The sequence below is a fragment of the Eumetopias jubatus genome, unplaced genomic scaffold, assembly GCF_037043125.1.
Source record: "Eumetopias jubatus isolate StellerSeaLion01/CBP00866 unplaced genomic scaffold, mEumJub1_p1.0 scaffold_3, whole genome shotgun sequence".
Taxonomy (NCBI): Eukaryota; Metazoa; Chordata; class Mammalia; order Carnivora; family Otariidae; genus Eumetopias; species Eumetopias jubatus.
The window spans coordinates 136,680,432-136,697,401 of NW_028274809.1; the positions used below are offsets into that span (position 1 = coordinate 136,680,432).

The 16,970-nt window shown below is 41.6% G+C and overlaps 1 protein-coding gene across 1 annotated transcript; it reads right to left on the reverse strand.

Annotated features, from left to right (window-relative positions):
• Positions 1 to 2,053: 2,053 nt before the first annotated feature.
• NUDT15 (nudix hydrolase 15) lies at positions 2,054 to 13,506 on the reverse strand. The gene is made up of 3 exons (XM_028106344.2): positions 13,312 to 13,506; positions 8,984 to 9,180; positions 2,054 to 2,466 (listed from the first exon to the last, which is right to left on the reverse strand). The coding sequence occupies exons 1-3, from the start codon at positions 13,467 to 13,469 to the stop codon at positions 2,306 to 2,308; spliced, it is 516 nt and encodes a 171-aa protein (XP_027962145.1). The 5' UTR covers positions 13,470 to 13,506; the 3' UTR covers positions 2,054 to 2,305.
• Between the last annotated feature and the right edge of the window lie 3,464 nt (positions 13,507 to 16,970).

Below are 16,970 nucleotides of genomic sequence, written 5' to 3' on the forward strand. Positions count from 1 at the left end.
ATCCTTGCTGCCCCAAAGAGAATGTTTCATCTGAAAGCATTTGCCTTATTTGGAAAGCTAGCAGTTAAGCTATCAGGGAACTGTCTCTTCCAAGTGGAGGTAAGGGAGGCTGAATTCACATCATGCTCTACTGGGAATGCTTTTGCTAGGATACTGCACTTGCTTATCTGGGGATACAGGACACTTCCGTGCTTGATCTAGCAGACAGATGAAGAGATATTTCAGGTTCCCCAGCGTCTTGGCAGGGTGAGGTATACCTCAGGAACTCTAGCCGACATTTAATCTTAAGAGAATATTGCTAGTAGTCAGCATTCGTTTTTTTCCATTAAAGGCAATTCTTAAACCACCTAAGAATTAACTGCTTACATAAGAGTTCTAAATCCTCCTCCATTCATCTGCTTATTTAGAGAAATATTTACTGAGTGATTATGGGATGCCAGCTGAGCATATTAGGTACTGGGATAAATGCAATCCCCTTCTAATATGAAACTTATCCTTTCACCTTTCCCTATAAATAAGAGCCCAGGTTAGTTTTCAATTTCCATTGCAATAAACCTTCACGTCTAATTGGGTGAATTTAAAACAAACAAACAATCTCACAAGCTCCTAATGAGTCTATCAAAAATTTAAAGTAGCTGATGTGGAAAAACTCTACAGGTTTGTGGTAAGTCTCCGAAGCTATAACACATCTGCTTGGTGATAAGTACTAGCCTAAAGAATCAGTGAATTCCCCACAATAGCCAGACTATGGAAGGAGCCCAGATGTCCGACAGATGAATGGATATAGATGTACATATATACGATGGAATACTACTCAGCCATCAAAAAAATGAAACCTTGCCATTTGCAATGACGTGGATGGAACTAGAGGGTATTATGCTAAGGGAAATAAGCCAATCCTAGAAAGACAATTATGATATGATCTCACTGATATGTGGAATTTAAGAAACAAAACAGAGAATCATAGGGGAAGAGAGAAAAAAAATAAAACAAGGTAAAATCAGAAAGGGAGACAAACCATAAGAGACTCTTAGTCATAGGGAACAAACTGAGGGTTGCTGGAGGGGAGTGAGTTGGGGGAATGGGGTAACTGGGTGATGGGCATTAAGGAGGGGACATGATGTAATGAGCCCTGGGTGTTATATATATAACAGATGAATCTCTGACCTCTACCTCTGAAACCAATAATACATTATACGTTAATTGAATTTAAATTAAAAAAAAAGAATCAATGAATTCCCAATCAACTATATTTGAGATAAACCTATGAAGAGTTTCATCCATGAGGCTTGCCTGGTTTCTTCTTGCATTCAGTCTGTTACAGTGGCACATGTCCCTTAGCCTCTGGACAGCTCCTCTGTACACTCATTAGAGAATGACAGTGGAAAAGGCAAATAATGTCCTGGTATTATGAAAGCAGCTTTGAACTTGAGTGTCCTTGAAAGGGTCTCACAGACCTCCCCAGACCACACCTTGAGAACCAGTGCCCTAGTCCAATCTTCTTTTAGATATAAGGAAGTTGGATCTCACAGAGATTAGGTGAGAAATCCAAAATTACACGGCCCGTTAATGACAGGGTAGTATCACAGGCGGTTTGTCTCACTTCTCTCGAGGCAGGTTCTGAATCAGAACCCTGGGAAATACACCCTAATGACCTATCCTGTTGCTCTAGGTTCAAGGACTGCCATAGTTCAGGACTACAGATTTTGCTTTAAATAAAACAGAAGAGGAAAAGCAACAGACAGGATAAATTCTGCAACGCTGTGTTTGCATCTGAACTTGGACGGAAACGCTAAGGCAAATCCTACTGCTCTCCCCCCCATGTAAGCTGGTCATGACAAACTGCACAGACAGCAGAAGAGCCACAATATCACCATTGATCACACTGAGTCTGAAGTGCAATTCATGACCTAATGCCTGAAAATGTTTCACAAGTACTGGCTGAAAGGGTGTTGGGTATATTAAGAGAGATCAAATAATTGACAATCATATGCAACTTTTTAAATAAAATGGAGTTGTTCTGAAATGTAGATTTTTTTAAACATCTTTTTTTTTTAAAGATTTTTATTTATTTATTGAGAGAGAGAGAGAATGGTAGAGAGAGAGCATGAGATGGAGGAAGGTCAGAGGGAGAAGCAGACTCCCTGCTGAGCAGGGAGCCCGATGCGGGACTTGATCCCGGGACCCCAGGATCATGACCTGAGCCGAAGGCAGTCGCTTAACCAACTGAGCCACCCAGGCACCCGAAATGTAGATTTTTTTTTTCATTCTCTAACAGGACCTTCTTTTGTCTTTTTAAAATAAATCAGGTTTTCTTCTTGTATCCCCAAGGATGATATCCTTTGTATTCTACCAGATGATCCAAATCTTCTTTAAATGGATTGTAGCCTTGTTCCTTTAAACAACGCAGTGCCCAGAAAAGCTGGTTCAGTGGAGGAAATTCTTCCCAGGGAACCCACTCCCAACCTAGAAAAGAAAGATACCAAATCAATTAATTTAGCTAGAAGGAAACAAAGAATATTTATTTTGGCAAGTTAACCTATCCTGAGAAGAAATTAATTAAATTTAAAAATGACGTGCCACTAATAATAGCATGCTACTAATCAGTGATGCTATGCATTAGCCTTGCTGTACCAACATAATTTGCATTTATTTATTTATTTTTTTTAAAGATTTTATTTATTTATTTGAGAGAGAGAATGAGATAGAGAGAGAGCATGAGAGGGGGGAGGGTCAGAGGGAAAAGCAGACTCCCTGCCGAGAAGGGAGCCCGATGCGGGACTCGATCCCGGAACTCCAGGATCATGACCTGAGCCGAAGGCAGTCGCTTAACCAACTGAGCCACCCAGGCGCCCCATAATTTGCATTTAGAATGATCTTAACAGAATGGTGATCATTCAAAACATGCTGTTATTCCAACATGAAGCCAAGTTTATAAGAGCCCCATTATGGTAAAACCCAGCTTTTGGACCATTCAGTTTTTGCTTAAACATTTGGCTAAATGAAACACACAGAACTTTATATACGACAGGTTACAATACTACGTTGAAATAAACTAGTTACCTCACCTATAGAATAAGGCAAATTACATTTCTAAGCTATCCTCCATCTTTTTAAAAGGTAATGGAAGCTGTGCAGAGAATAAGAAGTATTCTCTGGGAGCGCCTGCGTGGCTCCGTCGGTTAAGCAGCTGCCTTCGGATTGGGTCATGATCCCGGGGTGCTGGGATCGATCCCCGCATTGGGCTCCCTGCTCAGCAGAGAGCCTGCTTCTCCCTCTCCCACTCCCCCTGCTTGTGTTCCTGCTCTCGCTCTCTCTCTGTCAAATAAATAAATAAAACATTTAAAAAAAAAGTATTCTCTGTGTTGCGGTACACTTTAGGTAGTAAGACAGTAGGGATGGGACCAAGTTTAAAAAAAATATCCATTGAAAGAGGAAAGATTTAACAGTGTCTATGAGTTGTGAAATCCATAAAATTCTAGAGGAACATTGTAGGGAACAGTATTTTCCTTGATGAGTTATTTTTTATATTTATTTATTTATTTATTTATTTATTTATTTATTTATTTGAGAGAGAGAGCATGAGCGGGAGGGGCAGAGAGAGAGAGAGGGGAGAGAGGGAGAGAGAATCTGAGGCAGGTTCCAACGCTGAGCGCAGAGCCCGACAGGGGGCTCCATCTCGGGACCTGAGATCATGACCTGAGCCCAAACCAAGAGTTGGCTGCTCAAGGGACTGTACCACCCAGGCACCCCTTCTTTGATGATTTAAATGTCAATAACATGAGGGGCGCCTGGGTGGCTGGGCTGAACAACCTACTTTTGGTTTCAGCTCAGGTTATGATCTCAGGGTTGTGAGATCAAGCCCCCAGAATGGGCTCCATGAGCCCAGTGTTAGAGACTCCTGGAGATTCTTTCCCTCTTTTTTCTCCCACTCTGCTCTGCCTGCTCACACACAAGTGCTCTCTCTCCCAAATAAATAAATTAAATCTTTAGATGTAAATAACATGACAGCACAGACGCTCCTAACAGATGAATATATAAATATTATATTATTGAGATATACACTCCATGTTCAAACTACGTTTCCTCATGATCACATGTGTATACATGTTTAAGTGCAGTTACTTCCACTAAGTATTTCTCTGCCTATAAAATACAGGTATGTACTTTCACTCTGAGAAAGCAGGGGACAGAGAATCCATAAAGTTAGAACAAGTTCAGAAAGGAGTGATCAGCTGCTGTGACCACAGACTAAAAGAAAGAGGGAAGGAAGGAAGGAAAGGGAGAGAGAGAGGGAGGGAAGGAGAGAGACAGAGAGGGGTCACCCAGCAATGGTCTGCAAGATGCCAGATTAACAGTCTCAAGAGAGCTGTCTGTAAAGTTTCTCTTGTCTTGGAGAAAATGAAGCATCTGGCTGATCCTCCTAATTATAACTGGCTGGAGGAAAGATGCTCTAACTTGTAACCTGAAGCAGGCAATCCAGATCCAGGATCTGGTGAACATGGAAGAGAGACTGCATGTTTATACTATAAATAAAACCACCACCACCACCGAACCACTGCACCTTGGCTGTGCTGCAGCTGGTTCTCAGCAAGGGCTCTCAACTGGGAAAAAAGTGAAAATAATGTCCGCTATATTGTTACTAAGGGATAGGGTGGAATGAGTGGTTCTGGTCAAATCTGACTTGGTGCTAGTAACCTTGGGCCTTATAAAATCATGCTGTTTGATTTCAGATTACTAGCATGTGAGAGGGTCAACCAAATGAAGGGAGACAAACTCAAAAAAAAAGTTATATAAATGAATTTAAAAAAAATCACAAAGCATGTAAAAAGGACTCAAAACTACCATATCCTAGGAGGAGAAAAACAATACATACAATAGTAGAGTAACAAAAACCCTAATAATGCACTTAATAAAGTAGAATAGTATTTTAGAAGTTGTTAAAAAGTAGGCCAGTCTAGGTACTGTTATTTGGGAACCTCATTCCCTCGTTCCCGTCTTCCTTCAACATATTCTGAACAATGTACTCTGAATAGGAGCCAGGCAAAGGTGAATAAGCCCAAATTCTGCCCTTTATGTATGCACAGTTCAGTAAAGGAAAAACATTAAGTATGATTTGAAGCTGAACACTTGAACCTGAGATACCTTCTGGATGTCAGGGGAAGGTAACTAGAAATAGAGGCGGCCAGCACTCTGCACCAGGGGGCTCAGCTGCGCAGATCCCTGCAGGGACTGGGCAGGGTGGCCAGGCGGGGTGGGGGCCTGAGAGACACAGGCAGCTGACTGTCGACTGGTCAGAGCCGGTGGGACAGTCAGTCACTCCGGTGTTTTCTCCTCGGCCCTTCTCTACAAATGAATACTTTCTATGTCTGCTTCTTATGAAGGACACTAAGTATGCAAAACCCCACTATTTCATTGTTTCGTCTCATCTTGTCTTAGGTTTTTTTTTTTTTGCCTGTAGCAGAGATAAAAATAAAGGAAATGGTCACTTCTTCCAAGTCGAGGGTTCTGTTTTTAGATAACAGTGATCTGTGCTTATTTATTACCTGAATAAATGATGCCTCAAACTCATTTTAAAAATTCAGTTATATGAAATATATTTTGCTTCAGGGATATGAAATACATGCTGCTTGTAGGAAATGGAGTCCTACAAAAAGTTTTAATGTGGAAATACGCATATTCACACTTCAAGTTGATGTTAAAAAGCCAAGTAATCAACTGCTCCTCCCCACAGCTTCAGGATATCTAGACTATTGAGTTTTGTTCCCACTGTTACTGTCCTGGACTGTCCTCTCTCCTAGTCCTCAATTTGTCCAGGATAATTAGGTTGGGAGAGAGAGCAGAACTTGTAGAGAGCTCCCCCAGGGAACCTGGTACATTTCTCATCTACCTGTCCTGCTTTCCCTTCTTAAAACATGAATGATTTTAGTTGTGCCCTAGGCCAACCAGAGGCCTTTGGACACTTTTTGGGTGTTTTTGCGTGTGTTACTGTGATATAAGAAATACATATCTGGGCTTCCTCCCTGTTTCCTGGCACAGAGTTCCTGAAACCTTTGTCATTTCCTAAGTGATAGGGATGAGAGGAACAACTTTTGTTATCCATAATAAACCCCTTTCAACCATACCTGAGTTTATGCTAATAAGATGATGGGTCGCTGGAGGTCCCTAGATAGCTTCAGGATGGGGGCTGGTGACCAGAAAGACTTCCCACCCACCACCCACATCCCACCTGAGGTGAGGGGGGAGGAGCTGGAGATTGAGTTAATCACCAGCAGACAATAATTTAATCAGTTGTAGCAATAATAATATGCAATAGTCCCATTACACAGAAACCTCCAAGAAAACCCTACACAACAAATTCAGAGAGCTTCCCGGTTGGTGAACACATCAAGGTGCCAGGAGGGTATCACGCTCCTTGAGAGTATGGAAGCTCAGCCTCCCTCTCCCCACCTACCTGGCCCAGTGCCTCACTTCTATTTGGCTGTTCTGAGTTGTTTCCTTTATCATAAACTGGTAATGTAAGGAAAGTGTTTTCCTGAGTTCTACAGGCCATTCTAGCAAATTACTGAACCTGAGGAGGAGGTTATGGGAAGCCCATTGTAGCCAGGCAGTCAGAAATACAGGAGGCCGGGGCGCCTGGGTGGCTCAGATGGTTAAGCATCTGCCTTCGATTCAGGTCATGATCCCAGAGTCCTGGGATCGAGTCCCGCATCGGGCTCTCTGCTCCTTTGAAGCCTGCTTCTCCCTCTGCCTCTCTCTATCTCTCATGAATAAATAAAAAAATTAAAAAAAAAATAAATACAGGAGGCCAGGACAAGTGACTGGGGGCAGTCTTGTGGGACTGAGCTCCTTAACTTTTGGGATCTGATAGTAACTCTAGACAGTGTAAGAATTCAACTGAATTGTATCAAGAACATGTTGTACATCAATGTTGTCAGTGTTCTCATCTGTAGAAAGGTATAAATTTCCTTGTATAGAGAGGGACTAACCCAGACAAAACAGTTATCTTCCGTGTTGAGTCGAGTGCTCTGAAAGCTGTAACAGCAATTGATACTATTTACTGTGTGCTAAGCGTTGTTTTAAGGGCTTTGCATGTATCACCTCTCTTCAAGTTTCATAAAACTCCGTGACAAAGAGTAAAATATTGAACTTATCAAATATATTATTTGCCATATGAAACCTGATCCAAGTGGTCTTGTGCCCTGAACCTCCCCTGTAAACATTTAATTTATTCTCTAATATGGAAGAATCTTTTCATTCAATAAATAGTTCCTGAGTACTGTGTGCCCGTTAGGTACTGTTCTATGCGCTAAAGAAGCAGCGGTGGGCAGAACAAAGTCCCTGCCCTCTCAGACGTGACATTTCACTGGGGGGTGTACCCTGTACAACACCCTGTACAACAACACTGATGTAATGTATGGTGATTAACATAACAATAAAAAAATAAAAAAAAAGAATTAAACTGAATTGTAAGACACCCAACTGATATCTGGAGAATTATTTGGTGTGAGCAGAAAAGCCACACATTTGGTGTTAGGGTATAGTGAGTAAAAATGGCTCAGACTTTACTAATTCACTTTAGATGATTTCCAGTAGTTATCTGTTTTATTAAAAAAAAAAAAAGGTCAGGGGCGCCTGGGTGGCTCAGCTGTTAAGAGTCTACCTTCTGCTCAGGTCATGATCCCAGGGTCCTGGGATCGAGTCCCGCATCGGGCTCCCTGCTCAGCGGGAAGCCTGCTTCTCCCTCTCCCACTCCCCCTGCTTGTGTTCCCTCTCTCGCTGTGTCTCTCTCTGTCAAATAAATAAATAAAATCTTTAAAAAATATAATAAAAAATAAAGAAAAAATCATATATGACTCAACAGGCCTTTGGGTGGGCAACCATTCAATCTGCAAAACACTTCAGTGATGATTTATTCACTCTGGAAATATCACTTCCTCCAGGCCTCTGCATATATGCCCCCTTCTCAGAGCCCTCCCTGACCACCCTATCTGATGCAGCACACATGTGTCCCTAGCCTTCTTATTTCTTATAATTACATTGTAAAACACCTGCCAATTTGTTGCCTTCCCCCCACCCCCCAGTGAAATGTCACGTCTGAGAGGGCAGGGACTTTGTTCTGCCCACCGCTGCTTCTTTAGCGCGTAGAACAGTACCTAACGGGCACACAGTACTCAGGAACTATTTATTGAATGAAAAGATTCTTCCATATTAGAGAATAAATTAAATGTTTACAGGGGAGGTTCAGGGCACAAGACCACTTGGATCAGGTTTCATATGGCAAATAATATATTTGATAAGTTCAATATTTTACTCTTTGTCACGGAGTTTTATGAAACTTGAAGAGAGGTGATACATGCAAAGCCCTTAAAACAACGCTTAGCACACAGTAAATAGCATCAATTGCTGTTACAGCTTTCAGAGCACTCGACTCAACACGGAAGATAACTGTTTTGTCTGGGTTAGTCCCTCTCTATACAAGGAAATTTATACCTTTCTACAGATGAGAACACTGACAATGGCACCTTAAATGTTTTCCTTAAAATCAGTCTGAAGTAAAATAAATAAAATAAATATTTTATTGAAGTAATGAAGTAAATATAATAAAACACTAATAATAAAACTAAGATTTACTGAGTACTTAGGGTGTTCACTTGGTTCTTTATGCGTATTAACTCATTTTATCCTTACAACAACCCATCTGAGGTGGTTACTCTTATCACAGAGGAAAAAAGAGGCCCCAGAGACTTTAAACAACTTGCCCAAGGCTGCAAACCTGTAAGTGGAAAAACCGGGATGCAAGTCAAGTAGTATGGCTCGGGAGCCAGGTCTCTGTCCTGCTGTGTCCTTATGGTCTCAGGATTTAAGTATATTTACATTTCTGTACGAAGAGACTCTAAGTCTCTTCCCATGGCAACATACTGTAATACTCAGATGATATGCTTCTCTCAGAAGATGCATGATTATATTATAATTCTCTTACTTTCATTTTTTTCAGGCTCTGTGTTCTTGGGTTCCGGGTCATGAGTCATATCCACCTCTCCTTTCATTAGTATGGTCACATAATGGTAATTTTCTTTCTCAACAAAGGAATTCACCACTGAGGCAAAGCCAACATTTTTCAGGTGAAGAGCTGCTTCTTCCCAGGTTTCCCTTTGAGCACATTCTTCCCACGTTTCACTAGAAAACAGAAGCATACCACTGTATTCAATTCCGTTTATGTAATTTACTTTTTTGCCATGAAATTCTCAGCTAGGAATTTCTAGTGTAAAGCAAAAAGAACTGTAATTGGCTCATGCTTTAAAATAATCAATCAACAACCCTGCCTTTGACATTCTCTTCATCTGAAATATAAGGTATTTGAAGTTATCTGAAGACCAAAAGGACTTCATATTGAGCAAAAAAAAAAAAAAAAAAAAAAAAAAGAACATTTAGCCAATTCAGCACTAGTTCACATGCCTGGAAGCTGAATGCAATCAGGAGACAGTTTGGTATACCAGTTAAGAGTACAGGCTGGGATGCCTGGGTGTCTCAGTCAGTTAAGCATCTGCCTTCAGCTCAGGTCATGATCCCAGGATCCTGGGATCGAGTCCTGCATCATCGGGCTCCTTACTCATGGGAAGCCCGCTTCCCCCTCTGCCTGCAGCTCCCCCTGCTTGTGCTCTGTCTCTGTCTCTCTCTCTGATAAAATAAATAAAATCTTTAAAAAAGAAAAAAAAAGAGCACAGACTTTGGAGTCAGCTAGACCTAGGTTTGATTTCAAAGTCCATTACTTTCTATCTTGGACAAATAAAGAGACAATGCCACTCTCTCACCGGGTTGTTGTAGGTGTGTCAAGAAGTGGATGATGTCTTTTCCTGCAGTCTCAGAATTTTTGATTAAGCCTCAAAACTGAGGACAATAGGCAATAAACACCTCTAAATTCTATTTTTTTTTAAGATTTTATTTATTTATTTGACAGAGAGACACAGCGAGAGAGGGAACACAAGCAGGGGGAGTGGGAGAGGAAGGGGGAGAAGCAGACTCCCCGCTGAGCAGGGAGCCCGATGCGGGGCTCGATCCCAGGACCCTGGGATCATGACCTGAGCCGAAGGCAGACGCTTAACGACTGAGCCACCCAGGCGCCCCCACCTCTAAATTCTAAAGAGTATGGCAAAAGACCAAACAGATGCCCTCTAAACTCAAAGGTTTCCAAAGAGTAGTCGTTTGACCTTCACCCCACCCAGTCTACATAATAAGAAAGAGAGGAGATTCTTGGGAGGAAGGAAAGTTATAAATTTTCTTTTTTTAAGATTTTATTTGACAGAGACACAGCGAGACAAGGAACACAAGCAGGGGGAGTGGGAGTGGGAGAAGCAGGCTTCCCGCTGAGCAGGGAGCCCGATGTGGGGCTCGATCCCAGGACCCTGGGATCATGACCTGAGCCAAAGGCAGACACTTAGCGACTGAGCCGCCCAGGTACCCCAAAGTTAGGAATTTTCAAGCATAGGAGCAATGTTTCCCTTCCTCCTGATGAGGGGACAATGCTGCCCCAAAGCCAAGTGAGAGGTGCTCCAAGAAAACTGGTCACAGAGATTGGGTGTGACTTCCAAGGAGACACTGGTGTGTTACTCCCCTCCTAAAGACATATGGGGCTGCTGAAACTCACAGGCTGTGCATCAGAGCAGGGGTGGTAGAAAGGTAAGAGCTCTTCGGCAAGTCTAAAATGTGTCCCTTGATGTTTAGGGATGCATGTGAAGACAGAGACTGAGGCTTATTCCCACCTTGAGAATCTGGAAAGCAGGAGACTGGCTAGAGAAGCCCATGATGAATGAGCAAGGAAAAAGGGTGACAGTGAAGGCATTATTTTCCATTGCGAATTTCCTCTGGGCCCAAGAGATGCTACAAGAGACAACTGGGGACCCCAGCATAAAGAAAATGCAAGATAGTGTGCTAAGCAAAAGCTAAATTGGTCACCTATGTCAGAGAACTGTGCAGTATAGATATCCTTATAGGACTTCCAAACAACGAACAAATATATGCTGAGAAAGAGAGGACACCTGTGAATACTGCATCCGGAGCATGCGTACCCATGGGTGGATCACAGCAGCACTAGTAATGTAAAAAGTCTGGCCCCCTCCCTTCCTCCCCAACATCCTGGAGAAGGAAGGAAACCAGAAACAGTGAGAAGAGGAGGAGGCCCCCGTCCTCTCTCCTTTTCCTCACTACACGGGAGACAGAAATGCTTGGAAGTGGATCATAATGACCGAAGTGTGATTTATTTTTATAATCAAGTGATAGGAAAACAATAGAATTTGCAGGAAATGTCTTGGAGCAGCAGAGAAGGGAAAGACAAATCATGTTTAAAGACAATGGAAGGAGAAAATAAAGCCATTTCCTATCTGTTTCCCATCAAACTTAGCCCAGTGTACCAGTCATATAAAGATAAGTGAAAGCATACATGTGAAGAGCTTAGCATAATATCTAGCACTTAGTAAAAAGCTCATTAAAGTTCAATTCTGGCTATTATCATTGGTATCTGAGTAAAGATTCCAATACTTTATTGTGTTATTATTAAGCTATCTTTAGCCATTGCTCCACTAATTATACATTCTAACTAGTGCTTCGTTTGTGACCTAATGCCTACCAACAATTGACCAAGTACAATATAGTGTGCCCGAAATTTTTCGTTATTAACTGATGGCTTAATTATCTAAAAATGATAAACTTACTGATGCTTTTTATTTTATTTAAGATTTTATTTATTTGTTTGACAGAGAGAGAGACAGTGAGAGTGCGAACACAAGCAGGGGCAGTGGGAGAGGGAGAAGCAGGCTTCCCGCCGAGCAAAGGAGCCTGATGCGGGACTCGTTTCCAGGATTCTGGGATCATGACCTGAGCCGAAGGCAGACGCTTAATGACTGAGCCACCCAGGAGCCCTTATTGATGCTTTTTAAAATCCTGAAGACTATTTAAAAAATTCCATGTGCTACAACATAAGAATTCCATGTACCATAAAAGACAAAGTCGGATTAAAGGGAACCAGGATCAAGCCTCTACTTCTAACTAGCACTTTATAACACATAGGTGGATTAGAAGAATATAGTCAGAATGTATGAAATTCTCCAAATGACCCAAATTCTTCAACATAGCACGGAAAGAAAGGGAAGGGGGGGGAATTACTGTTGGATTTGGAGACTTAAGAAAATGTATCAATCCTAAAGTCCATGTAATATGTACTCTTCCTTTGATCTTGATTGGTACAAAACAATAAAAAGACATTTTCAAGCCAACTGGGGAAAATGGTACAGACTGGGTATCACAGGTTATTAAAGAATTACTTTAAGGTATGAAAATGGTATTTTGTTAAGGTGGGAAAACGTGTTTACGTCTCTTAAAAAGCCTATTGCAGATACATAATGAATTATTTAGGGGTGGTATAACAAATGAGTTTTCCTTTAGAAGAGTCTAGAAAACAATGTGTGTGTCTGTTGAGAGGGAGCAATAAAGATGAAACAAGAACAAGCTTAGCAACACGTATATGAGGATTCACCAACTATTTTCTCTTTTATGCATGTTTCGAACTTTTACACTAATGGAAAAACAAATGCTGGCTCTGAAGGCTTTAGATGCTGTTTATCTGCTGTTGACTTTAACCCCATTCTCCCTTCAGAACCCACCTTTCAGCACAATCCCCGGCTTTCTGCCCCCTTGGGTAGACTTGACCCTTAACTACCCGACTTCTTTTGTTGGTCTGATCCATTATCAAACCACAGAATGCCAAAGCAGAAAGGGACATTAAAAAGGGCTTTGTTCCAACTTCCCCAGTGGAAAGATGAAGACAGAGGCCCAGAGAGTTCGACTAGCCCATCTGCTTGGTCAGGGTGCAAGTAAACCTGCTCGGGGCAGGAAACAGATCGTCCATGTGTGGAAGTTTAAAGCACAGCCAAACCATGCAAATACCTTCACTGGCAAAACTGGACTGCTCGAGGGTTAGAAAGACCCACTTTCCGTCCCTTACGTGCAAAAACTAGAAAAACGCACCGCACACACCAGCCCGCAACCGTGACTATAAGCGGACGCCAGAAAAAGACGACTGCGCGGGCGGGACGCAACACCTAAGCCAGCTACTTCCCCAGCCTCCCTAGCTCAGTGCCCCGCTCCCAGCGTGCACCTGGGGTGGGCGGGGTTTATCAGCCAGAGGGGGAGAGCAGAGGAACGCGCGAGAAGACGCAGCGTCAGCGTGCACGCAAAGACGCACGGACGCACGCAAAGAGTGCATCCTTCCCCTGCACGTTGGGCTTTCCCTGGGTGACCCCTGTAGCTGCTCACCCGAACTCCAGATGACCTCCAGGAAGTTGAAAACTGCCCGCTCCAACTGACCCTTTCCTCTTGCCCAGGAGGACACAACGAGGATGCCGGCTGCTAGTCACCACTACTCCTATCCCGACTCCAGGACGCCGCTGGGGAGGCCCCAGGCGAGCCGTCATCGCGCCAGCGCCAGAGGCCAGGGGAAGTGACGTTTGTACCGCCCCCTGGGCCGCCGGCACTATCTCGGTGAGACTGCGCTGGCGCAAAATCGAAGCCAGAGTCCAGGGGCTTGCGTTTGTGTCCTGTCTGTGCTTCACTCGGTGGTCTCAGCTTATGAAGCTAGTGATTCCTCTTCTAGTATTGCCTTTCAAGGCTTTGTTTTAAGTAATGCTACTTACTGTTGCACTTTCAACATTTACGAAACATATCTGATATGGGAAACCAAGGCAAAAGAAAAATGAAATTTCCGTACTACTTACAGGCCACTGATAGTCCTTGAAACAGGCAGAGTGACATTCCTCTAGGAACTCAATTTCTTCAATGTTAATACTTTGCTAAGGGCAAGAGGCATTCTTAGCCTGAGGATTCCCCCCTGCCCGCCATCCTGTAAGTCTTCTTTAAGATACAAAAATTCCTTTGGAAATTTCGTTTATCTCTGTCCCCCTAGATGTATGTTGGTAATCATCCCCCGAGCATATGGCCCACCGGTAGGCTTCTGAAGGGTCTCATGACAGAGTTTTTACTAAACCATAGTAAATGACCTTTCCCTAACAAGCCCCCTCAGGATCCTGGAAACCTTGTTTGCAAAATATCTTGGAGGTTTGTGCTGTCCCTAACCTCCCAATTTGAAAGTATATAATCAGTCACACCTCACAACCCCAGTATAGCTCCTTCTGCCCATAGGTCCTGTCCTCCTGCTTTAATAAAACCACCAAAGACTTACCAAGAGTTCTTTTTTGACCATTTGCTCTGAACTCCAGTTTCTACATCAGTATCTACTCTCAGATTCCTCCAAACTATGCTTTTACCAGGCACCTGCTTCTATAAACCTCTGTGCCGTGCACATCCTATTCCTTTTTTTGTTTGGATGAGCTTCTCCACCACAGTAAATTCATTCTAGCTATAGCTCAAGTCAATATGGTACCAGGGCAAGGCCAAATGGTATAGAAACAACCTGGTATAAATTATTGAGAGAATTAACATGGAAAAAAATTAAGGGCAATCAATAAATTGTGCTGGGAGTAGCTAGTTATTTGGGAGGAAAGAGAGAACCTGTTCCAGGTGTTCACACACCATGCACCGACCAAAAAAATCGCAGCTGAATCAGAGTTGTAATGAAAACGAACTAAAAATGAACAAATGACTAGTCTCTGGATGGGGAGGATTTACTTTTCTTCATTAATATAAATCAGGTTTTACTTCTACCAAAGTAATGTGCATATGATTTAAAAACTCAAATGGTAGAAAAACAAGTAAGGATGAGTAGGGATGACTTTATCCACTAGTCCTGCTTTCCTTCACTTTTAGCTCTTTGAACTATTATTCCTGATATTTGTCTACATATTTCAAGTAATATGTTTATTCTTCATGTTCTGATAAATGACTAAACATTTGTACAGCATGTTTCCTTCCACCCACAAATACACCCTTTAATATGTTATGCACCACAAAGATGTTCTATAATATTTTCCCAAATAAAAATTGGCAACATATAGAAAGGATAACGTATCATAACTGAATGGAGTTATTCCCAGAAATACAAGGTGGGCTTAATATTTGAAAAATCAATCCATGTAATTTACGATATTAAAAGAGAAAAAGTAAACACATATAATCATTTTTTTAAGAGTTTATTTGAGAGGGGGAGAGAGAGAGAGAGAGAGAGAGCAAGCAAGAGCACAGGAGCATGGGGAGGGAGAAGCAGAGTCCCCAATGAGCCGGGAGCCCGATGTGGGGCTCAATCCTAGGATGTTGGGATCATGACCTGAGTGGAAGTCACCTGCTTTATCCACTGAGCCACCCAGGTGCCCCAACACATAGAATCATCTTAATAGATGCAGAAAAAAACTTGAGAAAATTCAGTACTTATTAATGATTTTTTAAAGACTTAAGCAAACTAGAATTAAAGAAAAATTTAGGGTGCCTGAGTGGCTCAGTTGGTTAAGCGACTGCCTTTGGCTCAGGTCATGATCCTGGAGTCCCGGGATCGAGTCCGGCATCAGACTCCCTGCTCAGCAGGGAGTCTGCTTCTCCCTCGGACCCTCCCGCCTCTCATGCTCTCTCTCTATCTCATTCTCTCTCTCAAATAAATAAACAAAATCTTAAAAAAAAAAAAAAGAAAAATTTAACAACCTGATATAGGGCATTTACAAAGACTTACAACTAACATCATATTTAATGGTTGTTATGGGCTGAGTCATGGCCCCCCCCATTTGTATATTGAAGTCCTAACCTGCAATACCTCAGAATATAACTGTATTTAGAGAATAGGGCCTTTAAAGAGGTAATTAAGTTAAAAGGAGGTCATTAGGGTGAATCCTGATCCAATATAACTTGTGTCCTTAAAGAAGAGGAGATTAAGGCAAACGTAGACAGAGGAAAATCCATGTAAAAACACAGGGAGAAGACAGACATCTGCAAGCTAAGGAGAGAGGCCTCAGAAAAAGCCAACCCCCCCTTGATTTTAGACTTTTAGATTCCAGAATTGTGTGAAAATAAATGTTATTTAAGCCAGTTAGTTTGTGGTACTTCCTTATGGCAGCCTTAGCAGACTAAGACAATGGTGAAAGACTAAGATTTGAGAAAAGCAAAGATACCACTTTAAGTCATCACATTGCTTGAGGTCCTAGTTAGTGCAACCAATAAAATCAAGAAATAGTAAAAGATAGTTAAATCGGAAAGGAAGAAGTAACTGTCTTTAATCACAGACAATCTTAAGGAATCCACAAAAAAGCTACTAAAACAAATAAGTGAATTTAGCAAGTTCATAGGATTCTAGGTCAATATATAAAATCAATTATATTTCCATATACAGATAGTCCCCAACTTACGATGGTTCTATTTACAGTGTTTTGACTTTATGATACTGTGAAAACAGTACACATTCAATAAAAACCATAATTTGAATTTTGAATTTTTATGTTTTCCCAGGGTAGCAACATGCAGTGTGGTACTCTCTTATGATGCTGGTCGGTGGCAGTGAGATACAGCTCCCAGTCCGTATACAACCATTCTGCTTTTCACTTCCAGTACAGTATTCAAGAAATTACAGGAGATCTTCAATGCTTTACTGTAAAATAAGTAATAGTAAATAATATTTAATAAATTCAGAAACTGAATTTAAAAAACTATCATGGAAAATATAAAATATTAAGGGATACATTTAGCAAAAGATGTTAAAACCTGTACACTGGAAACTATTAAAAGTTACTGAGGGAAATTAAATAAAAAGAGAGAAATACCATGATTATGGATCAGAAGACTACATATTATTAAACTGTCAAGTCTCTTCGAATTGATTTATATGGATTCAATGATATCCCACCCAAAATACAGAAGGCTTTTTTTTTCCCAGTAGAAATTGACAGACCAATTTAAAAATGTACATAGAAATGCAAAGGAATAGAATAATCAAAACAATTTTGAAAAAAGAAAAACTTGGGGGATTCATACTACCTGAT